We start from the raw sequence: 16,395 nt of genomic DNA, 5'->3' as shown, positions 1-16,395 counted from the left end.
GGTGATACAGACCTGTGGGAACTTACCACACAAATCAGAGGGAATGCACAGAAGGGCACTGAACCTGACCTGGGAGTGGGATGGGTTAGTAGGCAAAAAGTAAAGCCTGCCCCTGTGTTCCTGCCACCTGTGGAGTCCAGGACAGGAAAATGATGCTGCACTGTTTGTAATATCCAGAAGGAGCTTTTAATTGTGGCATGTCTGTAGCTGAAAAGGTGAATTTTGTCCATGCAGCCCAGAAAAATTACTCAGGGAGGAGGAATTTGCCATCATTATATCAGCACATTTGGGCTCTGAAACCCAAAGATGCCATATAAAGGTCAGTGCTGTTAATTGTGTTATACTTGATATTACAGTACACAAAGTGGAAAGACGGGATCACGTACATCTCCCACAGACCCTGTCCCAGCTTCTCCCAGGAGCTCTGGCATAGCAGTTCTGTTACCGAAACCCACGATGTGCAGGAAATGTGGGCACTGCATGCAGGAGGTGGAGTGAAATGCCAGCTCCTGCCTGGAGATTACTCACTCTGACTTCATTGCCTCCATCCTCCCACTGCTTAATCAGTGCTGAGGAGCACAGGCGCTTTGCTGCAGGATCGTGTCTGATGCAGAGCACATGGGAATGAAGGCTGATACGGGTGTACCAGGGAAACAGGGTGACAGACAACCTCCACATCAGTAGCATGCGAGAGGGATGCTTGGAAGGAGACTTTGGGGATTTGAGGCTAGGTGAAATAGCTTGAAGGTAGGAAGACGAAAATCTAGGCTGGGTCTCAAGGGAAAATTTCTGATGGGATGGGTCTTGCTGGGACATGTCTCCTGCTGTCCTGGTGCCTCCTGACAGAGGATGGATCCTGCGGAACCTGTGCTCTGTTAGTTACTGGAACTGGAAGTTTTAGTCAGGCACTAAACTATCTGAGAAACTATCCTGAGACATCCTACCCATCAACTTACCCCTTGGCAGTCCTGGAGAATTTTTCACAGCTTCAAGAGACCTGAGGATTTATGTGTAACCTCTCTGGTCCTGTGATAAAGATGTGCCCTACCCAAGCTCTGTCACATCCCTCCTAGCACATCTGAGCATCGCCAGGGAGCATGCCTCAGGCCTGCTAGCCCAGCTTTAGTGCAGCAGGCCAGATCAGTAATGCGGTGTTGGATCAGCTCAGCAAAACATGTTTGCAGCATGCCTAAAGCATAGCCTCTACCTTGTCACCATTAGGGAAGCATGGAGGCACGCTGGAGGGAGAAAAGTTTTCACTAAGCATTGACCAGCAACCAGTGTAGGGCTGCATGGTCCTGGGGGAACCCAGCCCCTTGGTGTATCCTTTGGAGAGCCAAAGGAAGAGCAGAAGATACGTGGTTTTCTAAAATACATGTGTGAAATCTGCAGGTTGCTTTTTGGGTGCATCTTGTGTGCACGCTAAAGGTTTCACTGCTCACCAGGCTTGGGCAGGGTTAGTGCTTGCACTCCTGCAGTTGGAATAGGTGGGTCCATTGGTTTTGTCTTCTACCAACTGGGAGTATTGGCTGGGCATTCCTAACAAATGTTGCAAGAACCTAAGATGTGGGTGGTATTCATGGACTCTGCTGCTTTCTGTCTAGGGCGTGTAGTGGTTTCTTAGAGGAGCTCCTGCATTTGGCATGGAAAACTGGGAATATGTTGTGCCCTACAGTGAGAGGTGTTACTGGAGTGTGTGTTTCTATGCCCCCTGGAAACTTTTATTGTGTGTTGGCACTGGACTCCATAACGCAGATAGTCCTTTCAAGCCTGTTCCTGTCAGTGTTCCTGGTCCTATCAGACCAGCCTTTTGCCCTGGAGCATGGAACATGGCAGCTGTGGCTGCATGGCACTGTGTAGATGCTGCTTGGGGATGCTCTTATCATGCAGAGAGCTGCTCCTCTCCTGCTTTTCCCAGGACCTGTGGGTGAGGGCTGGGAAAAAGATGGGCTCAGCACCAGCTTTGAGCCAGAGGCAGCTTGAAGGCCTCGGTTTCCCCCGGTGAGGTGTGGAGCAGAGCCCAGCCTCTGCTAGACCACATCGTTCAGCCTCCATGCCAACGGGAGCATGAAGACAGTGGAAGGAGATGTGGTATTCCCTCTCTGGTTTGTGGCTTCCTGCGGTCTCACTGTTTCCCTTCCCTGAGGACGTTGGTCTTGGGGCTGGGCCTCCACATGCTCCAGTGCCCTCCTTTTCCCTGCCTGTGAGCCGCCTCTGGAGAGGCTTTGGCAAAGCTGCGGAGCCGGTTTGGGCGGTGAGAGGCTGCCCAGCCCAGCCCCGGCCTCCCTCCTCGGGGCTGGTTACTGATTACTTGGGGCAGCAGGTGGAGGAGGCCAGGGCTGGCAGCGATTGGCCCTTGTGCCTCTGCGTACCCTTGGTGGCTGCTCTCAGGAAGCAGTACCTGCGTTTCGCTTGGGACTTGGGACGGGACGGGAGCGCTGGAGCAGAGCAGAGAAGTTTGGGACGGGAGCGCTGGAGCAGAGCAAAGAAGTTTGGGACGGGAGCACGGAAGCAGAGTGGAGAAGTTTGGGACAGGAGCGCTGGAGCAGAGCGGAGAAATTTGGGACAGGAGCACTGGAGCAGAGCGGAGAAGTGGCGTCAGCCCAGGCTTGGGCTTCTGGAGCAGGTAGCAAAGGAACTCAGGCCCTGCACCGCACCTGGCAGGACTATGTGCACTTATCCTGGGACGAAGCACGGTGTGGAGGATCTGAGGCAGGAGCCACGGCTCCTTGGCTGTGACTATGAGGGCTGTTGTGCTGTGTGGAGAGAGGTTTGCGGCAGTGACAAACCCGGGGCGAAGAGGCAGTGTGCAGGCTGCCAGCAAGCAGACAGTGGCTGGGGCCGTTACAGGAGAGGGGAAGGCATCTCTGTGGACCAATGGAGCATGAACGGAGACTGCGGAGGTTTTTGGAAGGGGGATATCCAGTATAAGGACTGCAGGAGAGCAGATGGTGCTTGGGAAGGCAAAAGCCAGGATATAGATGGTAGAAACTATAGGGTGTATGAGAGGGAGGATGTTCAATACAGAGACTGCAGTTCTGAGATAAGAGAAGGGTGGTACAGAATGGACAGAGTACCTGGGAAATACAGGGAGGGGAGAAGGCAGTATAGAGAGGATGGAGGCAATCAAGTATATAGGGAAGGGGAAAACTGGTATAGAGAGGGTGGAGGCTCTGAGGCATATGAAGAGCAGGAAAGGTGGTATATAGGTGTCAGGGACCAAGCAGACCAAGAAGACACTGAGCGACACAGGCAGTCCAAAGGCCATGTCATGGACCACAGCAGTCTGGACAGAGGTTGTGAAGCTCCTACATTTGTGGTCTGGTCCTCAGGAGACAGTAGTGTGAGCCTGCAGTCAGGCACCTGCTACACACAGTCCAAGACACAGGATATCAACAATTATGGCTGTGGGGAGCTGGAAGAAGCAGCCGCAGGACCCAGGATGTCAGCCAGGAGCAGCAGCAGAGCAGAGCGCTCGAGGGTGCGCACGGGCCGGCCAGACTGGAGCCAGGTCTGGGAACAGGAGGCCGAGGAAACAAATAGGGTGGGCTCCATGCTGCAGCGAAACAGCTTCTACAGACGGACGGCTCCCAGTGCCCTACGGCACTCAGAGTTTGTGCAGACCAGGAAGAAGCAGCAAGGTATGTGGGGAAATGCTGAGCGGTTGCCTTGGGTGTGCCTTTGCCTTGCCTTGGCACCTGGGCAGCACCAGGAGTCTGGCACAGGTGGGTGGCCAGCACAGCCGGGCTCTCATGGGAAACCCTGGGGCTTGCTGAGATGGGCATCATTATCGTTACCCCTCTGTACAGTCATCAGTCTGCCCTGCAAGGGCTTTTGCTCCCCGTTCACAGAGGCCGAGGTGGGAGGGAAGCACAGGCAGCACAGACCCACAGCTTACTGCCATCCTTTCGGTCGCTCTGTCATCTGTGCCCGAAGTGTTTTGGGTACACTCTAAAACCTGTGGAGCTGATTCATCTGCTCTCTCAGGGCCCTGAGAAGGTTCCTCATGGAGGAAAGGGTGAGGTGCTGGGATTATTTCCACTGCCTGCTTTATAAGCCATCGTGAACACATTCTGTGTGTAGGAATCAATTCCTGACCTTCCAGAGGGCAGGTATGGCAGCTTTTCACAGGCAGCGCAAAGCAGGAAATAGAGGAAGTTGTTTTAGCACTGAAACATACGTGGAGGACAAGTACTTGTGGTTGCATAACTACACATGGGCAGGACATTGAGGCAGTTGTGTGTCAGGGGCTGTCACAGATGGCAGTGGTACCTCCTGCATCTCCAGCCCCTTGGTATACCAAGTGGTCCCTTGCCTGTGCTACAGCAATTGTGTGCCCTGTGTCCCTGAGCCATCCGTGGGTCTCCAGTCCCATCAGCCAGCACCCCTGGAGCTGGAGAGATAGAAGAGCTGGAGGGCTCAGGCTGTCTTGGCATGGGCAAAATCATTCCATTGATGCTGTGGCTGGGACAGAGTCAGCTGCAGACAGCTTTGTGGGGCTTGGCTCGCTGTTGCAAGAATATTAATATGTGTTGGGGAAGGGGCAGCTAGATGGTAGGGTCTGGGCAGAGGGACCAAAGGAGCCCTTCTTGGTAGGCAGGCCTCCCTGCTGGGCAGCCAAGTGTCTGAAAACCAGTTTGCGCCTGCACCCTTTCTGCCAGCAGGCACCTGTGTGTGAATCGTCCATGAAGGGGGATTGAAATGCAGAGGACAACAGCACCACAGTACAACAGCCAAATTGATGGCAGAGCTGGAGGCTGTGGCTGCCTGTCAGCTTAGCATGAAATCTGTCCTCTGGAGGTATTTGATTAAGCAGGCTCCACCAGCTGCCCTGGTAGGGTGGGACTTTGCTCAGCTGCGTCCCCAGGGTGAGGGAAGGGAGAGGTTTTGCAGTGCCAGGATGTCCAAAGAGCAGTGGGGAAGCTAGGAGGAGCCAGGAACAAAGTGGGGAGGGAAACAGCCCACAGAGCCTTAGGAGGCTGGAGCAGTGCCAGCCTGGCCAGCTTTTGCGAGAGTCGGAGGGACAGACTGTGATGCCGGGTGAGAGCCTTCACTCCTCTGATGTTAAATGAGATGCTGTGTACACCCATGTGTGCGCTGGGAGGGGGTGCTGGATTTTATTCTCTGTTGTGGCAGGCTCAGGAGCGCAGGAATGACTGTGGGAGGTGCAGGGCAGGATGCCCTCACCATCAGGGCCAGTGTCCCACAGCAGGAAAGGTGGGAGGAAGGCTCCAGGTGTTTTGAGACACTGTCGTGTGGCCCATTTCTGGTTGCTGTTACGTTCCTGTTATGTTCGTCCTCCTGCCCTGCTGGAGGACCACCAGCAGCCCTCCTTGGCATATAGGCTTTGCTGCTGTAGCTGCCTCAATGTAAGACCTCTCCAGCACCTGGGAGCCTCCCCAAATGCCCTTCCATCACACTTAGCAGCAGACACCCACCCTCCTGCTCAGCTGGTAGGAAAAAGTTGGCTCTGTTTTTCCCTCTGTGTTTGCTCTGGGCACCTTTTACAATGCTCTGCTTCTCTCCCAGGTTCCTCCTCCTGTCCGCAGTGTAACAGAATTTAGGATCTGAAAGCCCCAGTAGAGATGAGATGGTCTGATGTTTTCTGTAAGCAGAGTTATTACACTTCTTACAGATTTCTCTGTGGTGCAGCCTGGCGACAGCTACTTGGTTAGAGCATCTCTTCAGGGATGAGACTCAGATGTGTCTGTCTGCCTGCCACATCAACAGAAGGAGAACCCACCTGTCATAGCTTTGCTGCTTAGTCACCATCACTCTTAAAGGTTTTGCATGTTAATGTGTTGCATTTCAGCTCTGAACCCCAACCTTTTTCTACTAAATTAGAGCTTTTTAGTTGATATTCTTCTCAGACATGTACTGTAATTAAGTTATTTTTCAGTCTTCAGTTCTTTGTATCGAATAGAGTCTTAAAATAGTCATGGCAAAGTCTCACAGGAAGACCCTTCAGTATTTATTCTTCTGATGCTCGCTCATTTTTCAGTTCAGATGCTTCTAAAATAGTGGACTTCAGAGCTGCGTGAAGCATTCTGGGTGGGTGTCAGCACTTGCTGGAACAGAGGTTTACCTTGCTGCACTCCTGTGCCCTTGTTCAAGGACCCCAGTCTGGCTTTGCAGCGCTTGAGGAACTCCTGCTGAGTTTTGGCCAACCAAGTAGAAACATTACTCCCCAGGATAGTCCTGCATGTGGCTGCATTTCTTGTCCCCATTAATACATTAATGAATTTGTCTGCGATAAACCTGCTTGGTTTGGATAACTCCATCTCATTTAGGATACCCTGGGTCACTCAGTGACTCATATGCCTCATCTTTAGTTGTGATTCTGTTGAACTGATGTTCAGTTCTCTACATGACAGCAGTGATTTTCCATTTACTTCAGAAATACTATGTAGGATCAAGCCTAAATACAGTCCCTGGAGAACCTGATTAGGAGTGCCCTCTTTTATGGATGTTCTCCACTGGCAGTAGCTTTTCAGGGTACCAGTTAGCAAGGTCTTGTCTTTTCCTTTTAGAGGAAAGAAACAGAATATTTATTGTTTAATTTTGCCTTTTTGCCATTTGTACACCACCATATTACTTCACTTTTTTTCTGCATCGTAGCTTGGGACCATCCTCTGTTCACACAGAATGCAGTGGGGCTGGACAACCACAGGCTGTTTGGGTTGATGGTTGTAATCCTGTATGACATAGGGACATCCCCACCAAGCAGGCTCTGCACCAGACATCTTTGAGACATCAAGCAGTTCCAGTGGCCCTGGAGAAGTGTCCCTGTTCTGTTCCTTTTCAGCTCATTTTTATGGTTTGTCTGGATTTATCTCCTGCTGCGTGGTCTCAGGACTCTGCCAAGGCTGAATTCACTCCTGTGGGCTGAAATCCTCTTTTAACATTGCACCTGTCTTCTGCACCCCCGGCTTCCTTCTAAGGAGCAATGAGACACTGAATATATTCAGTCCGTTGCTTTCGGAGCAGTGGATGTATTCTGTTACAGGCTTATTACCAATGTCCAGAGTGAGAGTTTTCAGCCGAGCCAGATCGTGCTCCTGGCAGCGAGTTTTAGCCTTTCCCTCAGATTAATTATTCCCTGCCCTAGTTTCATCCCCTCTCCTCTCTTGGTAGGCAGTGGCTCCTCCCCTCCTGGCGTCCACATACTTCAAATATTTGCAGCTGGTTTGTTTTGTCCTGAGTCACTGCTTGACTCTGCTGAGCTGTGAACCCGGGGCTGGGCATGTCTTGCAGCTGGGTGCAGCTCCCGTCAGAGGTTCATGCTTAGGGAGCTGGTGCGAGGGGTTGTCCTCAGTGCTGATGGGCAGCACATCCCTCTCCAGATTGTGTTAGCAGCCTGGGTGCCCTGCAAGGGTGCGCCGTGTCGTGCTGCAGGGGATGCTGGCAGGTGAGCCCCGATGACGAGGAGTTGGCGGGCGATGTAGCCCTTTGGGTGAGCTCCCGAGCCCGTGTGTGATGGACATGCATCCTGTTGGATCTGGTCTTCATGGGTCAACTATGCTTCTAGAGTGGGGCAGGGAGAAAACCTCTAATCATGCGTGTGCTCCCACTAGGGGGTAGGTAATAAGAATTAGCAGGTTAATGGAAAGAAAGTTGGTGACAGTGGCATTTCTGAGACAAGCAGAATGAGCCGTGTGATTGCGATAGTAAATCATGGCCTCTACAGGAAGGACAGAAGTGGGAGTGTGCTGCATCTTGACACCTCGCTGCCAGGGGCTGGGTTACAGCTTGGTGTTGAATCTCCCATGTGTCAGTGGGGGAATTAGCAAAGCTCAAAAGCAGGCACTCCTGGGAGGCTGTCACAGACCATCAGACCATTCCAGAGAGCCAAAGACTTGTTGCAAATTCGCTAAAGGGACTAGAGAAAATGATGTTATTAGAAGTTTTAATTTAGAGAGGCAGATTGCAGAGCTCACGCAACCTACAAGAGAATTGAGTCTCTGAAAATGGTGATTGAGAACATTGTTTTTGGAAGGGTATTTCTGAATGTCTGTTTGGCATCTGTGTCATGGGTAAACACAAATTTGTCACTGGTTTGGAATTTGGTGGCTTCATTAGAAATACCAGTCTCATTCCTGCAGGCTAGTGGGGCCCATTCCAGCTGTGGTGTGTGTCTTTGTGCCTCCAAAGCTGATGGGCATGATGACTCAGATTGAAAGGTAACATTTACATAGAAAATCTGTGAAGTAAAATGGGGATCTGTTTAAAAAGCATTTACTAGATGACCAAAACCCACAGCTGTGAAATGGGTGGTTTTAGTCAAATGCTTAATAAGCCTAATTTAGGGAAAACTGCTACTAGAGATGCAAGAATGTGTGACAAACAGGAAAAAAGAAATTGATGGCAAACAACAGAGATGGTATGAAATACAAAAAATGAGAGTTTTTAAAGGTGCCAGAAACAAATCCTAAGTATTACACATATTGGTCAGATAGAAGAGCCAAATATTAAAAACAAATTCGGTACTTGAATTTTTTGAACTGCTAGTGTTTGGAAAGAGGCAGGATGACTTTTGAGTTCATCGCTGAAGGAGGATGCTGGACTAGTGATAAACAGCAAGAGTCCTAAGAGACTTGGCTGCAGTGTAGCCTTGTTTTTAAAAGAATCTTGAAATATTCAGAAACAGCAAGAAGGCCAGAGTAGAATTAATTTATAGGAGTTTTCAAAATAACGTGAATACCAATACGGTGTAAGAGTGTAGAACGGATGGCTACATCATGCCAGGTCAGGCAGGCTGAGCTGATGACTACTGTGGGCTTAAAACCTGTGCAGGGAAGGTTTTAATTTCCCTTCCACAGGCAGGGATTTGAGACTTGCAGAGGAAGGGTGTCACAGAGCTGGCAGTCTCACGAGTGTCAGTCAAATCCTCACTGCAGGGCGCTTTCTGAAAGGGCCTGACCTAGATTTACTTGCCTGGGGTTTGCTTGGTGGAGCGTGGGGACCTGCTGCATTTGCCAGCAGCACTGGGCATCCCCATCTACATTTTGGTGAGCTGGAGCCAGATACATCATGTGGCTGCAATTTAGCTATGGCAAAAGCTGGAAGAACAGCAGGGTTGTTTGGTGGTAAACCCCCAAGATGTCCTGTACGAAGCTTCATCTGGTGGCATTTTGCCTGGAGATAAATGCAAAATCCTATTCTTTGGCCAAGCAGATGTAGTCTTTTCCATTTGTCTTCCCAAACGCTGCTGCATGGGTCATTTCTGGCTGTTGTTCTGGCGAGTCTTCAAGATTTTTCTCAGGCCACCCGGTGCCTCAGTGTCAGCTCATCCACCCACCTCCTCTGGGTTTCACATGCCTGTTTGCATTGTAAATTAACACCTTCCTGCTTCTTCCAGGTTGCCTTCCCACTTGAGCTTGCTCTCCCACAAAACAAATGCCATTCCTTAAAAAAAAAGTATCCTTCTTTAAAATGACTTGTTACTTTCTGAACTCTTTCAGCTGCAGAGACCTGCTGACTGAATTGTCTTGGTGTTTCTTTGTCCCTCCTGTACATGTGTCTTGTCTCTTCAGGCTCCAAGCGCTGTGTCTTGGGAAGGATATCGCTGTTGGATGTTTGTGGAGGGCCTTGCACGGCAGGGCACAGTCTGCTAATGAGGCTTTGCAGATGCTGTGGAAATGCAAACAGCAAATGTTAAACCCAGCAGCTGCTCCCAGGCCCTCCTCAAGGGCTTCTGTTGCATATGAGTTGATAAAGTTCATCACTGGGGACTTACCTGGTGGGGAGCCAAGACAGCCATTGGCTTGGCTGAACCTCCCCTTTTCGCTTATGCAGTTTGGCTCTGTTGGGGGGTAGTTTTAAGGATACTTGCTGATAGGAATCGGTGAAGCCTGCTTTTCTCAAGAATTGCTTGCTAAATGTAGTGCTGGTTGTGCTGCTAAATCTTCCTCCATGGAGCTGCCCCTTTTGGCTCTCCCCAGGCTCAATTTCAAGGCAGAGCAGCAGCCAACAGCTTAGAGAGACAGGTATTTTCTCTGGACGTTTTCTGAGTGGGGTTTCAGCTGGGTTTCCCATTTGCTGTGGCTGGGGAGGTGCCTGGGACTGATTTCAAAGTTGTTCTTTCTGCAAGAGGCACAGCAGTTCATCTGCAGCCCAGGTAGCTGCGAGAAGTTGCTGTTTGATGCCAGTGCTGGTGGTGTCTGTTGCTGCTGCTCTGCAGCAGGGAAGGCCTGCGTGGTTTCGGTTAGGTATGGGCTGAGTCGCTGTCTCATCTCAGCCATGTTTCTTTTCTTTCCTAGGTCATTTCAGTGCAAAACCCCCAGCCTGGCAGGGCAGCAGGCAGGATGCTTGTGCAGAGGCAGCACTTTCCCATCCCATGTTTCATGCTGCTGCTGGTTCCGGCCATCGCCCCACAGGGCACGGCTGGGGGCTGCCTGCCGGAGCAGGGCCTGCCCAGCGCCTGGGAGCACAGAGGTCTCTGGGGGCTGTGCTCGGTGGGTGCCGGGGTACCAGGGTATGTCCCGAGCCCTGCGGGGTGTCCCCGGGACCCCCCCAGGCTGGGCGGCTGTTGCCTGAGGCTGTAACCAGAGAGGTGAGGGAGGTGGGGATCTGGAAGTGCCTGTCCGGCAAAAATATTTTTACAAATGCCTGAGCTGGAGCATGCCAGCAACCCTTAATAAAATCCCGTGGAGAGAGAGCAGCGGGGATCCGTGGGAGACGGCTGGAACAGGCGGGCGTTTGTCCGCTCAGCCGTCGGCCTTGGGTCGGTACCCGGGGCCTGCCGCGGGGGTCCGGGCAGTGCTGCTGCGGGGGTGCTGCCTGCGCTGGGGGGTGAGCGGGGGTGCGCCGGTGCTGCGCCTTTGGCCGGGGGGCACACGCTTTCCAAAGCGGGCAGGTGGGGTAGAAAGTAGCTGGGGCCCAGGAGTCTGCTGGGGGATAAAATGTCTCGGTGAAACCGGGAGGGGGCTGGGCCGCCCGAGAGCCGCAGGTGGGACGGAAAACCAGGAGAGAAGCCGCTGCCGGGGCCCCAGGCCGGGGAGGAGGGCGGCCGGCTGCCGGCACCCCTGGGAGCCGCGGGCATCCGCTCCGCGCCCCGGCGGCCTGTGGGGGCTGCTGCGGGCGGGGCGGCGGCCCAGGCACGGAGCGGGCCCCGGGGCTGTGCTGGGGGCCTCCCCGCCCCGGGGCCGCCCGCCCCGGCAGCGTGGCCGCCCGTGGGGTGCATCCGGCCAGGCCGCGCCGCCGAGTGCCCACCCCGGCCTTCCGGGCCCAGCGAGGGCTCCAGCTCCGGGCTTTGCCGCCGGCAGCACTATTGTGGGTGCCCGAGGCCGCCTTCGGCCATTCAGATGGAAATGCCCCGGGGCTGGAGAGCGGAGACCCTGTTCCCAGCCTGAGGGGAGGGGGCGGCCGCCATTGCCCGGCTGGGAGGGCGGTGAGGAGGGGAGCGGGGCTGCGCGGCCCCACGGCGCCTGCGGGAGCGGCAGAGCTGGGGAGCGGAGGTGGGAGAGGGGCCCGCACAGTCATCTGGGGCCGGGGCCTGGGGCAGCGCAGTGCTGCCTGGTGCCCGCTGTCCTGGCGCCAGGGACATGGCAGCATTGCTGGTGCTGCGGGGGCAAGCTGTGGGGGCTGCCTGGGAGTGCCAGGGATGGCCTCTCTGGAAAAGTCCTTGGATGGACGGTCTTGCACTCTAACAGTCATGTTTGGCAGTCTCGTAGATTTGAGTGTGGCATAGTTCAGGTGCTACTTGTCTCCTGTCCTTGCATTCCTCTCGGAGGATGCTCATCTTACTTGTCTGTCTTGCAGAGATGACTCTCCTGTCCTCCCAGACACCATCACTGGAATCCTCAGCTGCCACTGAGAGCCCAGAGCAAAGGATGCTGGAGAAGAGATCCAAGGTTATTGAGGAGCTGCTCCAGACAGAGCGGGACTATATCAGAGACCTGGAGATGTGTGTGGAGAGGATCATGGTGCCCCTGCAGCAGGCGCAGGTGGGAGCAGGGGGGACAAACTATGGTGTGGCACTAATGGGATGGGGTAAGGATACTGAGTGCACTTTGTTCTTAGAGGCAGCCAGGCAGCAGGATGGGAACCCATGGAGGAAACTCGGCTATGCTGAGGGGAGCAGGATGGTTCTCACTGCTCCCTGCACTCATAGCAATAGTCCCATCTGTTTTGGGATCCTGCTGAGTTCACTGTTGCTGAGAGCAAGAGACCTGGCAGAAAGTAGCACAGATTTATTTTCTGGGGCAGGAAATGTTCCTTTTCATTTGGTTTGTAGATTAAATTCATTGTCAGGAGAAAGAAAATACGGGGTCTTGGTATAGGGACAGAGTTGGTGAGAGGAAAGGGAGAATGACAGGTGAACAGAGGCAGGGATGAAATTGCTGGGAAAGAGGACACTCTGGAAGGATGCATAAGGACTGCAAGTTTCAGTGCACTTAGGGGATCAGGGAGTGAGTGCAGAAGTCACTGTGATGGGAGGAGGTCACATCAGGTGGCTGCTATGAAACTGAGGACTGATGGGTTGCAGGAGGGCAAGGAGGGGGCTGTTGAGTCTGATGGGGACATGTTCCCCCATCCAGGACGTCTCTCTTCCCGTTCCCCAGATGCAGAACATAGACTTTGAGGGTCTTTTTGGAAACATCCACATGGTAATTAGCTTCTCCAAGCAGCTGCTGTCCACCTTGGAGGCTTCAGATGCCGTCGGTATGAATTCTGCTGTTAGCTTTTCTCAGTAGATTGGGATGGGTTTTGCTAGTGTTGGGGCAGAAAAATGTAAATGGTGGGAGAGGATCACTGGGGTTGGGCTTCCTCCCCATTGGTCCCCATTGCCACTCATCCAGCGAAGAAGCCAAGGAGATCTGTGTTGCCCCATGAGTTGCTATGTTGAGAAGCATGGTGCCTGTGGCCCTCCGTGGCCCCTTGCCCCAACGCGAGCCCCAGGTTTTGCTACTCAGGCCTTGGGCAACCTGTGCCTTTGCTCTCTGTGTGATTCCAGTGGCCAGTGTCCCCACTTCTCACCCCTGGGAGACCTGGATCAATTGAGCTGTCTGTACTAGTGGGTGATCAGGAGACATTCTGGGTGCTCTAGTAGCACTGTCTTCTTGAGTTTCTGTGTGGAATGAGGATACTGGGTGTCTCACCATGAGACGTGCTGGTGTTGCTGGAGGCAGCTGGGGACCAGGAGTCACTGAAATACTGCCTTGCTGCTGTCTGCAGGGCCAGTGTTCCTGGCACAGCGTGCAGAGTTGGAGAGCGTCTACAGGGTGTATTGCCAGAACCATGATGAGGCCATCGCACTGCTGGAAACCTATGAGAAGGATGAGAAGATGCAGAAACTACTCCTGGACCTGCTGGATAGTCTCAGGTTGGAGCCTCTGGCTGTGGCAGCCAACAGGCTGGGCTAGGGGGGTTAGTCTCCAACGTCCCTGCCCCTCTACTAGCAGTGCTTGGACAGTTCAGGTGGTAACAGAGAGGGAGGCTGGCTGTGTCACTGCATAGTTGACCAGGCTCTGGGTTCAGGTAGCTCCCTGCCCCAATGCACAGGTGCTGGGACACCTGTAGGCCCCCTAAAGCTCTGAGCAGAAGCCACCAAGGTACAGAGAAGGTGGCACGTCCTGGATTGAGGGCTCCTGTTTCTTAAGCCCTACCCCACCATGGCTGGTGAGGAAGGAGCCGCTTTGCCTGGCTCAGTGACTGCTAGAGCTCCAGCTTGTGGAGGTTAATGCCCCAGGAGCCAGCAACACTGGCTGCTGCTCTGGGGGGACAGGGCTGCCCACTGCCCTGGCAGCGTCACTGTGGGACAGGGAGAAGGCTCTGGCTGCAGGATTGCACGCCTGCCACCCCATTAACCCATTGCTTTTCTTTGCTTTTTGGCACTCTGTGGGCCTGCAGGAGCCTGTACAGTGAGTGGTAAGTGCATCCTTCCTTTTAGTCCCCTGCTTGTCTGTCTTAGCCTGGCTGCTCCCTTGTAACTAACCTCCTACCACCGGCTAGGTGCACACTGGGGGGCCCTAACTGTGCCTAGTGGAGGCACGTCTGGGAGGAGTGGGATGTCTGGGGCATGATCACAGCAGAAGCAATGGGTGGGCTACACAGGCAGGCAGCACAGATGATGAAGTGAGGGGACGTCTTGGGCAGGAAACAGGTTTTGGGAGCCATCAGCCCCAAGGAGCCAGGAAGGCCCTGCACTGACTGTGGTCCTGAACACAGTCGGTCTGTCCTGCACTGGGGGACAGATCTGGGCAGTTGAATAGTGGGACAGTCTGAAGCAAGTTGTGTTCTGGTAACTGTGGTAACTGTACCTATGTGGGATTTCACGGTGGGTCTGGTAATGGAGAGGATCCTGACTGGGAAGGGTCACTTGGTGTGAGTGAGGTCTGAAAACCTGGGGTTGATCTGGGAGCACCTATGAGTGAGAGCATCTGAGAGTTCAGGAGTGCCGTGAGTTTGGAGGTGAGGGTGGCGTGACTTAGGGAGTATGGTGGGTTTAGAGGCATTGGTGTTCTGGGTCTGGTTGGCATTGGTTCGAGGGGGCAGAATTTGTGTGGCAGAGCTGGACTGAAACCTGGTGCATCTCCTTTGTCCCACCTTCCCAGGGGCTGCACAAACTACATTAACTTAGGCTCCTTCCTCATCAAGCCAGTGCAAAGGGTGATGAGGTACCCACTGCTGCTGATGGAGCTGCTGAATGCCACCCCTGAGGCTCACCCTGACAAGGCACCACTCACAGCTGCTGTCCTCGCAGTCAAAGAAATCAACGTCAACATCAATGAGTACAAGCGCCGGAAGGACCTGGGTGAGTAGCTGGGTAGTACTAGGGGGAGACAGGAGTGGCTGTGTTGAGATTGGTGTCTGCTGGCTCCTGAGCCTTGGCTGGCAACCACAGTCGTGGAAGGAATCTGCTCCCAAAGTCTGTGCACTCACAGAAGGGCAGTGGAAGAGTTGCATTTAAAAAACCTGAGCATGAGTACAATACTTAAAGTAATGCAGCATACATCTGACTTCAGCTGTTTCTTGTGGTACAGGGATATGTAACGTATGCAGTTGCTGTTCATATGACTATTAAATGAAAACAAAAATAATGAGAAGACAAAAGAATATATATTTAAAGTTTAAAAATGCAGTTTTAAACAACACAAGCAGGGAATTAATCTGCTAGGGCAGTCTCTGTGTTACTGATATTTGGAGACTTAAATTTGAAGGAATGTCTGTAGACAGGACAGAATCACAGAGGGGCTGGCAGCAAGAGCTCTCTGAGGTCTGCGGTCCAACCTCTTCCTGCTTTGAGCAGGATTGTCCCCAACGCTGGCTCTGATCAGCCATCGCTCCCTCCAGCAGATTCTCACTGACCCCCAAGGATGGAGCTTTCACAGCCTCTGCTTTCTTGTGCCGGGGCTGCACCACCTTTAGGGTGAAGCGGTGAAGTTGTGCTCCCTGATCTACCCTGAAGCTCCCAAGCTGCCATATGTGGCCATTGCCCCTCCTTGTGTTGCCTGGCACTGCTCAGAAGAGTTCAGCTTCATTATCTGTGTAGCTGCCATTCAAGTGGCTGCTGGATGTGAGCAGATCCCACTCTGCCTTCTCCCAGGCTGAGCCCACCTGACTCCCCCATATCTCTCTTGACCTGGGGGCACCAAAACTGAACATGGTATCCAAGTGCAGCCTCCTTGAACTGAACAGAGGGAGAAAACTATTTCCTTTGACCTGCCAGCCACCCTTCCTGTTTTCCCTTTGAAGCTCTTGACTTACACAAGTCTAACACTTTACTCTTTCCACATAGCTCCACTGAAGCTGAGAGGACATATGCTGCCTGTAAAGCTTGCTTATGTTTGCTAAAGAAGCAAAATAAATACCTTCTGTGTGTACAGTGGTTATTGTACACCATCTCCTATGTCATCTTACATTAACACTATGCATAATCCTATTTAAGAATTTGAGTGGTGGTTCTACAAACTGTAGGGCATATCAGGAGCCAAAAAGGGTAATACAGGTGGCACAGTGCTGGATTTCAAGATGATGTATGGTATGATACGATATTTTACATGGGCATGTAGTGATAGGACAAGAGATAATGGCTTTAAACTGGAAGAGGGTAGATTTAGATTAGATGCAAGGATGAAATGCTTTACTGTGAGGGTGGTGAGGCGCTGGAACAGGTTGCCTAGAGAAGCTGTGGATGCCCCATCCCTGAAGGTGTTCAAGACCAGGTTGGATGGGGCTTTGAGCAACCTGGTCTAGTGGAAGATGTTCCTGCCCATGGCAGCGGGGTTGGAACTAGATGACCTTTAGTGTCCCTCCCAACCCAACCCATTCCATGATTCTGTGATGATATGTGGGGTACCTGGCACTGTAAAGGCTTAGGGAAGGGGAGAGCCAGCAAGGCAATTGTTGATGAGGCACTGGAAGACATGGGTGTTGTGCTGACAAGGGTTCTGA

At 52.8% G+C, this 16,395-nt stretch overlaps 1 protein-coding gene across 4 annotated transcripts in view; it reads left to right on the top strand.

The window, feature by feature from the left end:
• The window catches only part of DNMBP (dynamin binding protein), a 35,549-nt gene that overhangs the window by 14,422 nt on the left and 4,732 nt on the right, over positions 1-16,395 (top strand). For 2 of the 4 annotated variants that reach the window (XM_056352950.1, XM_056352949.1), the window contains 5 exons: positions 11,761-11,945; positions 12,540-12,663; positions 13,177-13,324; positions 13,852-13,869; positions 14,556-14,755. In XM_056352950.1, coding sequence (XP_056208925.1) covers positions 11,761-11,945; positions 12,540-12,663; positions 13,177-13,324; positions 13,852-13,869; positions 14,556-14,755 — 675 coding nt within the window. The remainder of the gene's footprint in view (positions 1-11,760; positions 11,946-12,539; positions 12,664-13,176; positions 13,325-13,851; positions 13,870-14,555; positions 14,756-16,395) is intronic. The other 2 variants (XM_056352953.1, XM_056352951.1) reach the window with 2 other exon arrangements.

Source organism: Falco biarmicus, chromosome 9 (assembly GCF_023638135.1).
Source record: "Falco biarmicus isolate bFalBia1 chromosome 9, bFalBia1.pri, whole genome shotgun sequence".
In the NCBI taxonomy this organism is placed as follows: domain Eukaryota; kingdom Metazoa; phylum Chordata; class Aves; order Falconiformes; family Falconidae; genus Falco; species Falco biarmicus.
Note: the sequence above shows the minus strand (reverse complement) of the source record. Positions and strands in the feature narration are given on the sequence as shown.